The 18,091-nt window shown below is 42.2% G+C and overlaps 1 protein-coding gene across 2 annotated transcripts; it reads right to left on the bottom strand.

Annotated features, from left to right (window-relative positions):
* Nucleotides 1-953: 953 nt before the first annotated feature.
* On the bottom strand, nucleotides 954-10,545 carry ACP5 (acid phosphatase 5, tartrate resistant). Of its 2 annotated transcripts, XM_056822696.1 has the most exons (6): nucleotides 10,267-10,545; nucleotides 8,571-8,859; nucleotides 7,574-7,837; nucleotides 6,007-6,134; nucleotides 2,381-2,726; nucleotides 954-1,735 (listed from the first exon to the last, which is right to left on the bottom strand). In XM_056822696.1, the coding sequence occupies exons 2-6, from the start codon at nucleotides 8,589-8,591 to the stop codon at nucleotides 1,493-1,495; spliced, it is 1,002 nt and encodes a 333-aa protein (XP_056678674.1). In that variant the 5' UTR covers nucleotides 8,592-8,859; nucleotides 10,267-10,545; the 3' UTR covers nucleotides 954-1,492. The 2 variants fall into 2 exon arrangements, with proteins under 2 accessions (XP_056678674.1, XP_007488549.1); XM_007488487.3 differs by lacking the exon at nucleotides 8,571-8,859.
* Nucleotides 10,546-18,091: the final 7,546 nt, after the last annotated feature.

The following is an 18,091-nucleotide window of genomic DNA, read 5'->3' as shown; positions in this document are numbered from 1 at the left end:
GCCTATCCTTTTCTCATTATTTCCTTTTTTTTCTCTCTCTCTTTCATTTAATTCCTCATTTGTATTAATTAAAATCTCTATAAAACCCAGCTGACTTGGGTATATTTTGATAATTGGGAATTTTTCCCTGGGGACCACCTTATATTTGATTTAAAAACAAGATACTGTCTTGAAAACATATTTTCTGCGGTCACAATTTAAGGCAACACTCTTTTAACTACCACAGTTTATGTCTTCCACTATTTTAATCATCACAGTGGACCAGGGATCAGGAAGAACTGAGGTCTAATCTTGCTTCAGTCACTCACTAGCTATGTGACTGTGAGCAAGTTACTTAGCCTTTCTCAGGCTTTCTTCATCTATAAAATGAAGATAATAATTGTGCTTACCTCAGAACTGTTGAGGAGCTATTTGTAAGGATATTTGTAAAGTACTTTGCAAACCTTGAAGTGTCATATAAATGATAGTTATTATTAGTGAATAGTATATATTTAATTGCTTCACTTATTTTTCAATGTTTTTTTAATTCACTTAGTTGCTATACTAAAATAGCATCTACCCTTTAGTAACTAAAGTGGCAGTTGAAGGATTCATATGATGCTTTGTCATTAACTTATGTTTCATAAAAGGCAACTGGTATGGAGTCACTCAGGTTTTCTTTAGTTTGGAAGTGACTCAGTTTCTCAAAGTGAAAAGGGACAGAGAAACAGGCAGAGAACTTTCCCTTTTGCTGAAAGGTGGGACTCTGGTTATGTTGAGTCTGGTCTAGCCAGAAGTAGAAGAGAGCACAAGGACAAAGTTGGTGGAATATGGAGGGCAGAAGTAGCAAGCCCACCAGCCCTAGGCATTAGCAATCTGCCCTAAGGAAACGCATGGAACTGGATCTGCCTCTGACCCATCTATTAGCCCCAAGATAAAATTTTAAAGCAGGAAAAGAGACATTCATTGACATATTTAGCCTCTTTAACAATTATTTTATTGAAATGCAGCAACAGAAAATATCCTTCTTTGGAAAGAAAGTTCTCTTCTTTGTCCCAATTTTCTCCTTAAGATCAGGATTGGGAGTGATAAAAATCACATAGGAGTGGAAAACTACTCTTTAGAAATGCTTGTTCCTCATCCACACTGGCATATTCCCATCAGCTGGTGTTAAGTGCTGGCCTCTTGGACCAAAAACTCTTTTAGGTTCTTTGTAAACCTGTGCCCATACCCTAGACTAATCAAGTGGGACTCTACTTCTAAGTAATGGGCAATTCTCACCTACCTGCCAACACATCCTTTTGGAGGAGCAGGGTTGATGAGTCAGCCTCTTGCATTTTCCTAGCCCCAAGGAAGACCAGCCTATCAGTGCTAGATTCCCAGAGACTCCCTAGGAGTGGGAAGTGGAAGGGAAGAAGTTAAAAGATAATAGGGAGTGGTATGATGAGCTCCCACTATCTCCAAGAAGTTCCAAATATGAGAGAAGGTGCTTGGCAATGAAGGCCATTAGGGTTTACGACACTGTTCGTCGAGGCAGACTTGTCTTATAGAGAGATTTGCCTGTGGCCTCAATATAAGTGACACTCATGTCCTTGGGAGTGATCTCCACATAGGCGAAGCCACCCAGGGACTCTCGGGCCCCATAGTAGAAACGCAGGTAACCATCTGGGACTTTACGTTGGTGTTTCTTCGAGGGGTCCATGAAATTTCCTGCCCCACTCAACACATAGCCCACGCCGTCCTTGTCCTTGAGGTACTGGAGAAGAGGACATGTTAGTAGAATAGCCAGACAAACGAGCTTCCATCCCCAAATCCCAAACCTTTTGCTTCTGTAGCCTTGACAGTGGCTAGGCTAGGCACCTACTCTTATAAAAAAAGCAGGATAGTTCATAATCCCAGAATCTTTGCTGTTGGTGGTTGGCAAAGAGCCAAGGCATATTTCCATTCCTAATTAGGGTTTAGGCTGACACAAATCACTGTCCATTCATTCCCCCAATACACAGTGACTGACCTATTGGGAGACCCAGAAACATGAAGCTAGGTGAGTGGTTACTAGCCTGAGAATTCAAATTTGCTTCAAGTTAGCCACAAAAGCCCATTTGCAGGTGATTCCTGGTTACAAAATAAATTAGTCATTACTTCATTTGAGCCTAACCGCTTTGTGAGATAGGAGATGTATGTTATTTTGTCTCCTTTTTTTCCTAGTGAAAAGATTGGATTAAAGAGGTAAATATACAGTGACCCTTGTAGCCACATAGAAAGTGGTAGAATGATAATCTGAGGCTAGTTTTCTGATTCTAAGCCCAGCATTCTTGATATCCCTCTAGTAAAAAGGTGGCTGAGTCAGTTCCCTGGGATTCCTTCTCACTCCCAGCTTCACACCCTTCCCTTGTCCCCTCACCTGTAAGTTGTGGTCATGGCCACATAGGTAAGCTGTGACCTTGTGCTTGACCAGCAGAGGCTGCAAGTGCCTTACAAGGCAATGGGTAGGTCCATGCTCTGCTATTGACCACACAGGGTAGTGGCCAGCTATCAGTAGGTAGTCCTCTTTGGCATTGGTTAGCTGTTTCTTTAACCACGACAATTGACTTCGTGCCAGTTTCAAATCCTTGGGTCTTTCAGGCTGTTGGCTCAGGAAGTCATCTGAATTCCCACACAGTGTCACAGTGTCCAGCATAAAAATAGCCACACTTACATTAGTTTTGGGGATTTTGAATCTGAGGCGGTAATAAAGGCTGGGGAAATTCCTGTAGAGAGGAAGAAATTCTTAGATGAACAGTTTACAAATGCATGATGCACCGTAGCATGAGCAATGCAGGGGCCATAGATTGTCCATTCTCCAGTGTCTCACCCCCCATAAATACACACATACACATACATCCCCCTCTGCCAAGAGGAACTGTCTAGTGAGAGTGGATGACAGAATTTATTACTGGCTGATGTGAGCCTCAAAATAGTCAGTTTAGGACTACTCCAAAATTTTCAAACGTTAGGGGCTTCAGAAGGAACTGTGAGGTGACTCAGTGGGGAATGAGGAGGTAGGGAGAGATGGATTTCTTGGTTGAGTTTAACCCTATGGGACACAGTTTTGGGCAACAGTGGATAAATAAATATAAGTTGACTTGGTGGATAATCCAGCTTTCTAATTAGTTAAAATAATCTAGTTAAAAGGAACCTAGAAAAAATCTTTTTATTTTCATACAACTGAAAAATTATTTTTATATTGCCTACTTGGTCTTTGTTCTTAGTACATAAAAATGTTGATTTTTGTGGGTTTATTGTATAGTTTGCAATTTTTCTTGAAGCTGCGAATATGGGATTTGAATATTAAAGATTATACCATTAAAATATTTAATAGGAAGTTGATAATATATCTTTCCCAAGTAAGGTAGGAGGTAAATTCTTTTTTTTTTAACCTTTACCTTCCATCTTAGAATCAATACTGTGTATTGGTTCTAAGGCAAAAGAGCAGTAAGGGTCTAGGCAATTGGGGTTAAGTTAATTGCCCAGAATCATACAGCCAGGAAGTATCTGAGGCCAGATTTGAACCCAGGAATTCCTGTCTTTATCCTAGCTCTCAATCCACTGAGTCACCTAGCTGCTGCCTTGGAAATAAATTCTTAACCAAAAAAAGGGAAGGGGTAATTACAAAAGATAAATTATTTCTATTATATGAAATTAAAATTTTTTTCATGAACAAATTAATGCAACTAAAAGATAAGCAATTTACTGGGAAAAATTTTGTCTAAAATATCTTTGATATGGTTTGATATGAAAGATATCTAGACAGTTCACAGAAATACATAAGGCAAAAAAAATTCCCTAATTGATATATGGTCAAAGAATATTAATAAATAGTTCACAAAAGAAAAATGGTAAATTATTAACAACCATATGAAAGACTATTCCAAGGCGCTAATAATAGGAGAAGATTTAGACTGAACTTGTAATTTCATTGCTATAGGGATTCTCCCAAATGAGAAAACTCCCTTTACTAATGCTCATACTAAACTTTCCTTGGAGAATTTTCTAGAACACTCAAAAGTTGCGTGACTTGCCAAGAATCATAGCCAATATGTGTCAGAGATAGGATATGAACTTGGGCCTTCCCATTATGCAACACTGCCATCTCTAAGAAAGCTGTGAACAAAACAACCCTGAGGTTTCATCTCACACCCAGCAAATTGGCAAAGATGCTCAAAGAAGGGAATATTGTTAATGTTGAAGAGGTTGTAGAAAAATAGGCATACTAATGCAGTGTCAGTGGAGTTGGGAATTGGTCCAGCCATTCTGGAAAGCATTTTGGAATTAAAGAGTGCCTAAAATGTTAATAACCTCAGACCCAGAGATTCCCTTACTAAAGAGATCAATGATCATAGACACTGGGAAAATGAAAATGTATCCTGTATTTCCTTATTGATCCTATTTACAAGTAATTGATTTTGTCTGATAACTGCTTAAGTCATAGTTATTTGTGTCTGAATTTTGTTCAGAATTCAGCTGGTCTGCAATAGGTTAAGTTTGATCAATCAAAATCAATTACTTGTAAATAGATTAGGGAATATGTGTTAACCATGGGTATGGTGTGAAAAAAATAAAAGTTGGACCTAATATCTTTACATAGCCAAGCTATCCTTCAAAGATGTCTAGTTTACTATGTAAAAATCTAGGTTGTTAACCTTTATCTTGTACCTGGACTCCAAAAATGAGTACTTGTTAGTCCCATGAGAAAAAGAAGGTGGGGTAGGTGGCACTGCTAGCCCCAATTATCAAACTTCTAGCCAATCATGCTGTTCTTTGTGCCTCAGCTCTGTAACCAATCATCTTGCACTCAATTCCATGTTGTAATCTATCCTGTTCTGTTCTTTGTTCTAAAATCCCCAAACCCCATAAAAGAGGAACTTTCCTCTTGCTTGGGGAATCTTTAGTATAAATGGAGGAAAGCCACTGATCCATTTGTTGACATGCCCTTGCTAAAAAAATGTTATCTTGCTTTTGACCTGCCTTTTGTTCAAATTCAAATGAAAAATGCATAAATACGTATAGCAGCACTTTTTGTGTAATAGCTGGAAACAAAGTAGATGCCCATCAATTGAAGAGTGACTAAACAAATCCTTGGCTCTGCCATATATGTCCTGTGTGACCTTGGGTAAGTCTTTTATCTTCTCTAGGCTTTGGTTTCCTCATCTGTAAAATGAGAGGGTTAGACTAGGTGGCCTAAGGTCCCAGCTCTAGATATATGATCCTATTATACAGTGGTACATGAATGTAATGGAATCACATAAAGCTGTTAAGAAAGGATGAAAGGCTTCTGTGAACTAAGGATGCCAAGTGAAGTACAGTAAACATAACTAGGAGTACCATAGACACAATGACCCAAAACAAAATAAATGGAAAGAGCTACAATAAAATCAACACTAAAAGTTATTAAATTAGAATGACCAAGCTCTGGCCTCAAAGCATCTCCACTCTGTTCCTTGAAGAAGTGGGGGCACGTGGTAGGGAACACTACGTATGATGTCAGGTTTTTTTTGGATCCAATGATTGGTTGTGATGAACCTTTCTTTTTGAATCCTTATAAGGAATGGCTCTCTAAGAGTGTGTGAAGGACAGGAATATAGTGGGAAAAGGAGATGATATTAAAACATAGATATCAATACAATTAATGGGGGATAAGGAACCTAGATTTTTTTTTTAACTCTTACCTTCCATCTTGGAGTCAATACTTTGCATTGGCTCCAAGGCAGAAGAGTGGTAAGGGCTAGGCAATGGGGGTCAAGTGACTTGCCCAGGGTCACACAGCTAGGAAGTGGCTGAGGCCAGATTTAAACCTAGGACCTCCCATCTCTAGGCCTGGTTCTCAATCCACTGAGCCACCCAGCTGGCCCCCCTAGATGTTTTTGAAGCCTAAATGTTGCCACTCCTTCCCTCTTGATTTACTACTCTAGATTAGCTAAAGGTGAAGTAGATGAAAGCTTCCCCATTTCATCCCCAACTGTAGGGTTCCTAGGAAGGCCCAGTACTCACCAGCGCTTAGAGACTTTGGAGTAAGCAATCTGAGCTGAAACATTCCCCAGGTGGTCGTGGTTTCCAGCTAGCACATACCAGGGAACATTTTGAAGGGAGGGAGCTGTGAAAACTTCCTCAAAAGTTTCCTGTGTTGAGAAAAGGAGCATGGAAACAGATTGAGCTGGAGAAACAGGAGGTGGACATTATTTGTATGGTACTTCTTGTCTCATAGTGCAGGAGGCACATCTCCGAGTAAGTAAATCCTCATTCCTAGAGCAGCAAAGTTCCTGTATGAGTTCATCTTTATGCAAAGCAGGCCAAAGTGGGATATGCACCTAAGGTGAGGGCAAACCCCTACTTCGTTGGGCTTTAGTCACTGCCTCCTGGAAAGGGGACAGGAGCTTAGATAGTGCCCAGACTCCCACACTAGTGCTCAACTGATTCTCTCTGAGATAGCCAACTGAGTGGTAAAGATCTACCCAGCCAGGAGTCTCCTCTAACACTATAGCATCATCCCTTCTTTTTCTAATGTGCTTCCAACAAGGACACAAGAATTAAATGGATTTTTTTTACCACTCCCCCCCCAACTGCTTTGGGATGTAATGGGCTTTGTATAACTAGAGGTCTTCCCCAGAGGCTAGATGATATTGGAGAAGGAATTTCCTGAGTGATTAGAGTAGATGACTTCATAAATCTCTTACAACCTTGGAGATTTTACAGTTAAGGTCATCATAGGACTTCATTTTATTTTGTTATCCCTTATCTTCTTAGAATCAACTGATTCTAAGGCAGAAGAAAAATAAGGGCTAGGTCTATGATGGAGAACCTATGGCACATGTGCCAAAGATGGCAAGCAGAGACCTCCCTGTGGGCACCATCCCTGGCAGTTAGTTTTTAGAAAAGCAGAGGGACTTGGGCAGAGCTGTTGCCTTCCCCCTCTCCACTGGGCCTCCCTGCCCCTCTGCCCAGCAGCCCAATGGAAGTACTTACTCTCTTCCCTGAGTGGAGTGCTCAGGCCACTCCCTTCCCTTTCCCCCTGTCTGGGGGAAGGTGGCATTTGACACACAGTCAGGGGGAGCACAGTACGTGGTCTCTAAAAGGCTTGCCATCACTGGGCTAGGCGATTAGGGTTAAGTGACTTGCCCAGGGTCAAGGAAAACATCTGAGGCCAGATTTGAAGGTCTAGGAAACATCTGAGGCCAGATTTGAACCCAGATCCTCCTGGTTCTAGTCCTAGTGCTCCACTGTGCTACCTAGCTGCCCCTAGGAGGACTTTAGAGCAAAAAAGAACCTGAGTGATTGTCAGATGATAAATGTCAACCCCTTTAGTTGACAGATGAGGGAATAGGCTCAGAAGGTGCAGTCAAATTGCACAAGCCATACAGAATAATTTGCAGAGTTGAAATTCAAACCCAAGTCCCTTGACTGAGTTGTTTTTTTTTTCATTTTACAATGCTGTTTTCCTAGTGGACTTTAAGTGCAGGTTAAGGGATTAAAGCAAAGGACTTAGGAAAAAAAAGAGAAAGACTTAAGAGGCTTTCAGAAGTACAGTCACTATGAGAAATCACCCTAGGGAAGGGAGCACCTGGAATCGTTTGTCATCGGCGTTGTAAACTCCATTGAAGTAGAAGTTGTCTCCAAGGGACAGGATGAAATTGGCTCCCAGGGTTTCCACTGTCCTCCCGATTTCCTTCGCATTTGCCATCTCTCGAGCTGTGTAGAATGGGGCATTAGGGACCCCTCCCCAGTCTCCCACAGCCACAAAGCGCAAGGTAGGAACCTTATTGTCTGTCAGTGACAGTGTTAGGGCCCCTTGCAGGAAGAGGGCTAATAGCAGCGTTGACTCCATCTGCAAGGATGAGAGGTGTAGAGGTCAGAAGGAATGAAGTGGCATTAAAAAGGGACTGACTGATTCTCTTAATCCTCCTGCCTAGCTTAAGTGTGTCAGCCTTAGCGAGAATCTCTTTTCAGCCCTTACTCCATCTGTATGTCTATATAATCTGTGCTGGGGCAAAGAACTCACTGTAAAGCTCTGGAAAGCAGCTTGCTGGGAAGTAAGCCAGGGCAAAGGTGAGAAGAGGAAAAGGCAGAAAGGAGGTGACAGATGAGCTGGTATGGAGGAGAGGAAACTGGAAACTAGAGAGGGCAGCGTCCTATTTAATCATGGGAGCTCTTCAGGTATGTTATACGTGCATGTACATGATCACGTACACACATTTTTTTCCCTGCTTCTGGAAAAGCTAGCCCCTAGGGAGAACCTGGTGCTGACCTCGTTCCCAAGTTGCTAGAATTAAGGATAGTGGCCAGGCGCTGGCTTGAGAGATGGGTGCAAGTCCTCCCAGGGTACCCAATTAGCCCTAGATTTTTTTTTTCTCATCTTCCCCTACTCCAGATCCCAGCCTGGGGAGGAAGCAACTGAAAATAGCAGGAGCCCCATGTTTGACCCACAGTTTTGTCTTGGCCCAGCTTTGAACACCAAAAGTAGACACTTGGCTTTTCCTAGCTTGTCACTTGTCCTGGTATGGCAACAGAAAACAAGAAATATAGACAGTGGAAAGAGTTTAGAAAAGATATTCACTCACTCTGGGTAGTCCCCCAATCATGCTGGCCCCTTGAGCCTAGGGCAGGCAAGCTGCAGATGGCTTCAGGAACTCTAGCTCCCTATGGTTTTATTCTGTGGGAGGGAGGAAGCAGGAGCTAGGGAGGGACTTAGAGCAGGGCTGGTAAGTTGATCATGATGAGGGTGATGAAGTCTCTCCACTGAGTATCCCAGAGTCACCTCCCCTTGGATCATGTGAGGCTCCATGGGCCTGGGCAGTCATACTTCCCCATAAAGACAGATCAGCAGTCCAGGCTGGGGGTGGAGAGGACCTGCCAGTTCCCAAATCAGCATGTCAGCATTTGTGTATCCTTATCTCAGCCAATACGTCCCAGATCCCCATATGGGTCTGAGGGTCCTTTTATCCACAGAAGTAGATGGAGCAAAGACATCTGAGGAAGGTTTGGACCCCTCTGGGCAAGCTATATCTGTCTCCTGGACATGTCATTCTACGCCTCTACTGCCCATCCCCTCATCCATGTTATCTTCTGTAGAAGGAAAACTACCCATAGAAACCCAAGCCAGCTTGCTACCACTTCTCCAACCCACCTTACCCGGTGACTAACCAACCAATGACATGGCAGAGTTTCCAGGATTGCCTCTCTCTCTACATATTTTGGTACAACTGTGGACTTCCGTTTCACATTGACTGACAGAGCATCTCAAAGTCGGAAGGAAAAGGTGTAATGCTTTTAGGAGACACCAAAAGATAATGGCCATAGTATGGCTTCTAGTAGGCGAAGTCAGAATTATGGGTAAAGTCAGAGACCATAAAAAATGAAAAGATTCTATCCAGCCTTGAAGAGATGGTGGAACAAGGCCTGTGGCTTGGGAAGGTTTAGAACTAAAATGAACTAGAATTTCTTCCTCATGGTTGGGGCCCAGTCAAATCTCCTCAGAGCAATTTAACTCATATTGGCTAGGTTTAGAGGGTCCTGTCAGGGTATTGATATTCCAGATTTTTAAAACTTAAAAAAACAAGCTAACATTTATATAGCACTGTGCTAAGCTCTTTACATTTATTTTCTTACTTGATGGCCACAACCCTGGGAAGTAGGTGTTATTATTATCTCTGTTTTTCAAATGAGGAAACTGAGGCAGGCAGAGGTTAAGTGACTTCTCTAGGGTCAGTCACATAGAGAGTGTCTGAGGCCCGATTTGAGTTCAGGTCTTTCTGATTCCAGGCTCATCACCCTGTTGCACTAGAGAACAAGAACTAAAGATGAGTGGAGGGGTTAGCTTGAAGTTCATCCCTGGTGCCTAATTTTGCTGTAGGGGGTTGTTTCTCCCATGTTCTCCTTCTCTATGGCGAGAAGGGAGCAAAGGAAGATGACAATTTCTCAATATAAGGGGCTTCTAATACAGTTTGGGGTTTTTTCAGAGTAAAAAAAGTCAGGCCTTGCCTCATTTGGGGAAGCCCGAAGCTGTTCCCTTCCCTTCTCCTGCTTCTAAGTCCTTTTTTTTAAATTTTATTTAATTAATTAATTAAAAATATTTTCCCATGGTTACAAGATTCATGTTCTTTCCCTGCCTGCACCCAACTCCGCTCCGTAGCCGAAACTCAATTCCTCTGGGTTTTACTTGTGTCATGGATCAATACCAATGGTTCCAAGTCCTTTTCCTCAGTGCAGAGACCCCTCCCCGCCCTCCCAGTCTTCAGGATTTGTGAAAAGTCATACCTACGACCTCTTCCCCGAGGATCTTGGTGCCTGGCTTAGGCTTGGATTTCCAGGGCTCAGGTCGGTGGGCCTCATCTACAAAAGTCTTGAGCCAAGGGAGCTGGAAGCGGGACCCACCTGGGTCCTTGAAGAGTCTGTTGCCCAAAGCCTACCACCTGTGGAAAGTCAGCGGCAGCCTGGGGGATAGTGTCAGAGTAAACAGGGACCCCAGGGTGAGCTGCCGAGAGCAGAGTTTTACTTTCTGAATCGGAGGAAAGGTTAAAAAACAAGGTACTCTCGGGGATCTGTGGGAGGAGGGGTGGGGCTAGAGGAAGTTAGTGGCCCAGGCATGAAGGAGAGGAGGGCTGGGTCTGCCGGAAGTTAAGGGGCCTTTTTATGCCAAAAAAAAAAAAAAAAGCCCACTGCCCTTCTCTTGCTAGTAAAAAAAGTTTTGCTATGTTTGACCAGCTGAGCAGCCAAGAGGAAGCGTGACCTGGAGGGTCTCCCCAGATCTTGAAGAACCTGTACTAAGCTAACCCGGGAAATTACTTCTTCTACCACACCGCCCCCAGGGTAGAGGACTAGGATTCCAGAGGAAGGCCAAAAAACAGCCTGGGAGGGTCCAAGTGCCCCCTGAGAAGCTCACTGCTCCCACTTTCTTACCTACATTCCTAGTCACTCTCTGCTACATGCTCAGGTTTGTTTTATCGTAGTTGTGATAAGACAGGAAATGCCAGCAGGAGTGGGATCTTTTTTGGACTATCCCCACCTTAACCTTATCCACTCTGCCTCAACAGTAATTTAACGTTTGGACTTTAAAGAATCTTAGCAAGAAATCTAGTTCATGGGAGAACCTCAGTGAACTGATGCAGAGTGAAATGAGCAGGACCAGGAGAACGTTGTACAGAGAAAGGAAAACACTTTGGAACAATCCAGTGGGATGGACTTTGCTACTAGCAGCAATGCAACAGGCCAGGACGGTCCTGAAGGACTTATGAGAAAGAGCTGCCCACCTTGAAAGAAAGAATTATGGGAGTAGAAATGCAAAAGAAAACAGATGGCATCACTTGTCACATGTATATATGGGGTTTGACTTTAAAAGATGGCTCCATAGCAAAAACGAATAAGATGGAAATGAGGATCAAGGGATAACATTTGTACAACCCAGTGGAATTGCTTGTCAGCTCTGGGAGAGGGGAGGGAAAGAAAATGAATCATGGACACATGGAAAAATATTTAAAAATAAAAGCTAACTAAAATTTTTTAAAACAAAAAAAAACAAAAATCTAGTTCAAATCCCTCCTTTTATATAGGAACAGAAACCTAGCCAGAGAGATTTTTCAAGCAGAACTGGGATCAGACTCTTATCTGGTCCAGGGCATTCTCTTTGAAACCTTTTCATGGTCCCCAATTGTACTGGGATTTTCTGTTTCTAAATAAGGAATCCCAGCTCAGTTTTCACTAGAATAATAGAGAATAGTAGATAGATTTTTTGCAGGAAAGGGATTAAGGTAAGACTCAAGGACATGATTTTCTGGGGAAGAAGGGAAAGTGAGGTTAATTTGGGTGGTTTTTTTTCTTTTCACTTTTTTTTAAATTGAAAATGGATCAAAAGCACAATTATGAAGGAAGTACTATAGTTATACAAAGCAAAGGCTAGAGGGTGGAGAAAACAGGATGGTAAGTTGAAGAGCCTGATTAATCACCTTGTTTCAAAAGGAATAGTCCTGGATAAAACAAAGTAGATCCATCTCTTTCAATTTAATTTCTCCTCTAGCAGTGCAGCTGACCCTATATGGGCCTACCTGGGTTATGGATAAGGCAGTTGGGTGTTTTGTTTTTTAAATCCTTACCTTCCATTTTAGAATCAATATTAAGTATTGATTCCAAAGAGGAAGAGTGGTAAGAGCTAGGCAATAGAGGGGTAAATGATTTGCTCAGGGTTACACAACCAGAAAGTATCTGAGGCCAGAATTGAACCCAGGACCTCCCATCTCCAGGTCTGGCTCTGAATCTACCGAATCACCTTACTGACCCAAATTCAGTGTTTTCTGGGCAAGCTGGAGCAAGAACACAAGGCTGCTAGTTGGAATAGATTGTTAGATACAAGCTGGACTGGGGAGACTTTCTATGTGGTGTTTCCTGGTTGTTGCTTTAGTGTGATTCCTCCTTTTCTCACTAGATTTGTTTGTTGGGTCCTTCAGTCATGTCCAACTTTTCTTGTCCTTGAGGACCTTAATTCACCAGCGTGGTCCATGAGATTTTATTGGCAAAGATGCGGGTATGATTTGCCGTTTCCTTCTCCAGTGGATTAAGGCAAATATAGGTTAAGTGACCTGCCCAGGGTCACACAACTAGTTAAGTGACTGAGCATGGATTTTAAATCAGGTCTTCAGAGTGCCCAGCACTCTGCTTCTACCAGATTGGACAGGCCTGTTCTCATTAGCTCAGGGGAGGTGATAGACCTTTGTCTTTGAGTTGGCAGATCACTTATGGAGAATTTGATTTAGACATTATATAAAAAGGGCCATTAGCAAATGAGAACACATCCATTTTTATCAAAAAAGAGGACTTGGAACTACTAAATAATGTTAAAGTTGGAAGGCGCCCCTTCTAAGATAGCTCTAACTGATGGTTGTCCAGCTCCTTGGAGACAACCAAACCGGATTTCGCATGTCATCCAGCTGCCTTCTGCCCTTCCCCTGCCTTCCTTCCCAGGAAAAACACCTCCAGACTGGACCAACTGAAGGTTAAAAAAACAGGTCCAGCTAAGGCATCTCGCCTGGCATCCTGAGTTTGGCCTTTTGTTTAGGGCTCAGTTATCAAACACATCCTCTTTGTTCTGTCCGGGTGTGTCTTTGGGCTTTTCCAAAGATCAGCTCACATCCGGGTAAACCCCCAGTCACTTCCTCTCCAAAGCACCCCTCCCGTAGGTCACGTCTGTCCTTATTGGAAAGCTTCTTGAGGGCAGGGACTAAATCACTGCTGAACAATATTTATATTCTCCACTCTTAGCACAAAGGCTTAATGAATTCTCTTTTCTTCATTGAACATTTTAAGCAGTAAGAAATGATCTCTAGAGGCAATCCATTTCCACTTTGGGGCAGCTCTAATTGCTAAAGGAAGAACTCTTTGTTCTGACTTGGAAGATATTTTGTCTACTGAACACCCCACCCTCCCAGCCTGCCAAGCTTTTCCTTCTTGTAGAATCCTTTCGCAGCCCTCCTCAGGCACACCTGCCTTTAATAAGCCTCTCCTGAGGGGCAGCTGGGTAGCTCAGTGGATGGAGAGTCAGGCCTAGAGACGGGAGGTCCTGGGTTCAAATCTGTCTTTTTATCCTCAATACTTGGTCCAGTGCCTCCCACACAGAAAGCACTTGATACATATTTGTCAATTGATGGGATGAAGGAGGGGAGAGAGAGTACATTCTAGACTTGGGGAAGAAACTGGGTGGTTTATTGGAGACAAGAAATAGAATGCCAAGTTCAAAGAACAGTAAATAGGTCAATTCAGCAGGAACGTTGACTCAGTGAAAGGGAGTATGTGAAATGAATCTGGAAAGGTAGTCTGGAGCTACCCTTGAAGGGCTTTAAAATGTTTTTATTTTTCCTTGAAGGGCTTTGAATGCTAAGCTAAGAAGTGTGCATTTTACCCTAGAGGCCATAGGGAAACACTTAAGATTTTTCAGCAGAGGAATGACAGGGCCAGATTGATGCTGGGAAACTAGATTTGACAGGATGGTTTGGCCAGATGGAGGACAGATTAGAGAAGGGAGCTGGAAGCCTAACGAGGGCAAGAGCTGAGATGGACCCTGAACCTGACAGAGGCTGCATGAGGGAATAAAAAATACAAACAAACAAAACAGGAGAAATGTTTTAGAGGTAGAATCCAGAAGGTAGGCCATTGATTTTTCTCCTGTACAAGGAAGCAAGGCTTTCAGCTGAGGGTGTGGACAGAGGGGGGAGCCATGAGAGATAGAAGGAAAGATGAAAAGGTTTGGAAGAGCCTCTGTGGAGAGAGGGACGGTGAGGAGATAAGGGAGATATTGTAGGATTGCCTTGCAGCGGTGAGGGCCCAGTGGAAGTTGTATAACATAAATATGTAGAGAACTCAGAATAGTTGCATGATGTTCTCCCCCTTATTCAGCAGCCTGTGTGTAGGAGCAAAAGCAATGAATGGTCAGAGTGATCCAAGGATGAGGCTTGGTTGAGCAAAAACCATCATAGGGATTGTTTTCCAGTTTTTAGAAACACATCAGCTACATATTGGTATTCTTGCCTTCTCATAGCTACCGACGTGGAATCTAAGAGAACCCCAAATTTTAGGGTAAGCTTGTAAGATGGAGACCCCAAGTTCATCCCTCTTCCCCCCGAGTTTGCTCCGAGGGAAGTCTCAGATTTAGCTAGCCTCAGAATAAACCTTAAAGTAAATTATAATGCTGGTTTAGGTGGAGATGGCAGGCCTATGCAAATGCTAAAATATCCTTTTATTCCAGTAGTTTCTCCCATTGTATCAGATCCTTTCCCCAGAAAGTGCAGGGACCACCCTTTTAGTGACCATTCCATTACACTCTAATCTCTGGCTATGTCAGTGTAGTTTGAACAATCCCATTTCCTTGTAGTCATGATAGTCAATAAATTATCTTTCCCCGTCCCGAGGTTCCCCAAATGGTATATAAGTTCCCCAAATTCTTTTGTCCTTTGGAGCTGCCACCTAGTGCAGTGGCACTCCAGGGAGTCAGTGGCCAGAGCAACCAGAGTCTCTAGACTCTGCGTGGGTGTGTGGCACACAGCTCTTCGTGGAGGCTGTGAGGAAAGCACTGAACTCCTTTTTCCTTAATTAAAGAGTGATTTTTCTGACTATTTAATAGTTCTGTGTTTTTTTCCACTCTAGCACCAATCTAAAAAAATTTTTTTTGCCAATTTTTGGAATATAAGCTAAAACTTCAGATCTGTTTAAATTTACATTTATTATTACTAATGACTTAGCCTATCTTTTCATATGGTCCTTGATAGTTTACCATTCTTTTGAAATACTTCATGCCCTTTGACCACTTGTCTTTTGGAGAATCTATTTTCTCAGTACGATAAGGTGCCAAGGTCTTCTTCTGCAAGGGAGGAGTGAGGTAGGAATTTTGAGGAGAGAGGATAAAATTGCATTCCCTTCATAGATGACTTCTTCCCTCAGATCAATTATTCCACGCCTTTCAGGAAATAGGGAAAGAGGGTAGTATTTCCCTGAGAAAGAATATGACCAACCCTTTCAGGAGAAGGGGGAAAGGAATGATCTTAACTACTCGGGGAGTATACTTTTAAAAATCATTTTCATTTCTAAAACTGAGATGATTATGAAATAATATTCTTGCCCTAATAAGCCATTTTTCTACTTCACAGCTTAAAGATGAGTTATTAAAGAAAAGGAGATTTTCCTTAAGTGAATTGTTTTGTCCGTCATTTTCAAAGAGGACCAATGATATCTTGTGTATGAATTGGATTTAAGTAAGGCAGAGTTGCATAAAGTTGTGGGCTTCACTGTCTTCCAGTCATCAAAGTCCAGTGGTAAAACATAAGTCAAGATAACTAGTGACAGCCTGGGATGCAGTGAATGACCTTGGCTTCCTTAATATCTGACTAAGCTCTAAACCTTCAGAGTGGCTGCTTCATTCTCCTGGGGGAAACCTTCACATGCTTGAGGTAGACCCCCCCCCCAACTAGATTTAAAGCTTGTCAGTTACTGGTCATCCTCAACTTGGTTTAGCCTGTCTGCTGGGATGGTTTTTCTGGACTGTAGACACTGGGCATGCTTCAGCTTCTTGGAGTCATAGGTGAGTGTTGGATGAAAGGTAGACACCAAAGGTGGATGAGCAGCTCTGAAAAGGGCTCACAAGCCCTCCCAGAATATCCCATAGAGGAGGATAACTAGAAACTTATCACAGAATACCTCTCTTCTAGATAAGGACCTTGTTCTGTGGCTTCCACAGGAACCTATCTAAGGTCAATCTAAGGGCAGTCTTCCTCTATCCTCTGAAAGGATAAGCTCAAGTCCATCCCATCCAAAGCACATTCAATAATAGACATGCAGTCTAGATATAGATCTGTGAGGAAAACGCCACTAATTCTTCCTGCAGGTCATCAGGGAGGAAGAGGATAGAGACTTCTTGGTCCAACCATTACTACCATTAGTCCAGATCTATTTTGTTACATAGCTTGATATTCTTTTTTTGGATTCCTGTAAATCTTACCTAAAATTGTCTTGGAGCAGAGACATATTGGAAGGTTTGGAGAGACTGTCATTTTGCACAGAAATGATTTAAAATTAGATTTATATTAAATTAAACAAAATTGCTTCTGCCTGACTGGCCTCTAGACACAGAGTACAGTGTTCATATTTTTTCTGCCCTTTGGCATGAGATATTTATCATTCTAACTTTGGTTACTATCGCTAATCTCTATTCTGTAGCCCAAGATTTCATTCTTGACCATTTACGAACTCTGCTAATAAAAAGGGATTAAGGCCTAAAAGGAAGAAGGGAATTGACCAAAACAACAACAACAACAACAACAACAACTTTAGACTGGAGAAATGTTTGTGTGACTCTTGTACCTTGTTCTGGTCCCCCTTACCACCCCCTCCCCTTTCCAGTCAGTATAGTAAGTTTATAAGTAGCCAATATAAAGGGGCAAAAGCAGGAAACAAGACTGTAAAGGGGAACCTAGAAGTTACTGTGCACATTAACTCAAAAGAGCAAATTTTACAAATTGTACCATATAACCCAAATTCTCTTCCTGGAAATAGGTACTGAATCAAGGGAAGCTGCTATCAAGTTTTCTAGTCCCATGAGATGTAAATTCCACATAAATTCCAGACTTTCACAGCTTCCAACTAGCAGAACATCAAAAAAGAGGCAGATAACTTTGAGAAGATGATTGAAGTTTTACTCATAACTTTGTGAAGATTTATAGACGGTAATGGATTAACCCCAAGATGATACAAAGAGGAGTTGGTTTGTTCCATCTCCACTGGGTTCGTGCTGCCCATCACTCCCAACTCTAATCTATGGTTATATGATTCATTTCTCTGCTTCTTCCCATCCTCATCCCAACACTGCCTGTCATCACTGTCCCTATCCCCATGCTCCCTTCTAGCTCTGTACCACTTTGGGCCACTTGTCTCTGCTTTTTGCCCTCACACCCTTTGTGTTTGATTAAAATAGGATTATTGCCCCATTTCTCACTGTGAATTGTGGTCTTTCCCAGTGAGTATTCAAAGAACTAGACATGCCTTTCCCTATTTCATAATTCCATAAATTGCTCATCAGCTCAGTTTATTTCTTAATATTTTCAGTGGAACCAAAAAAGAGGTTTTGATATGCTTTTACCTTCCTCTTCCACCCTTTTTTTTCCTGAGCACAGCCATTCCCAAGAGTAATCTATATTCATTAATTTCTAAGATCTCATTTTGTGCCTACTAATCAGTAGCAAGTTACATTACTCTAATTGGTTCATTATAAATATAGAACTTTTTACCTTCTGCTTTAATACATGGGGCGCAATGAAACAATAAAATGACAAGAACTTATTGGATGTTATAAGTGTGTGCCGAGTAATATCATAGGGTAGAGTAGGAATCCTCTTTGTGGGGAATAAAAAGAATTAATGTGTACTTCTCAGGATGGACATCTATCCTCTCCTCCACCCCCACCCCCCAATCAGGAATTAGGCTTACAGATCTTACAGGCTTACAGAATTAGATCTCAAGGGCTCTTTCTGTTATTGCCACAGGCCTAGTGAGTTGGGGAGATCTATCTCACTTCAAGGATGAAAACCATTAGGCTGTCCTACCTTCT

The sequence above is a fragment of the Monodelphis domestica genome, chromosome 3 (assembly GCF_027887165.1).
Source record: "Monodelphis domestica isolate mMonDom1 chromosome 3, mMonDom1.pri, whole genome shotgun sequence".
Taxonomy (NCBI): Eukaryota; Metazoa; Chordata; class Mammalia; order Didelphimorphia; family Didelphidae; genus Monodelphis; species Monodelphis domestica.
This window is presented reverse-complemented; position numbering and strand designations above follow the sequence as displayed.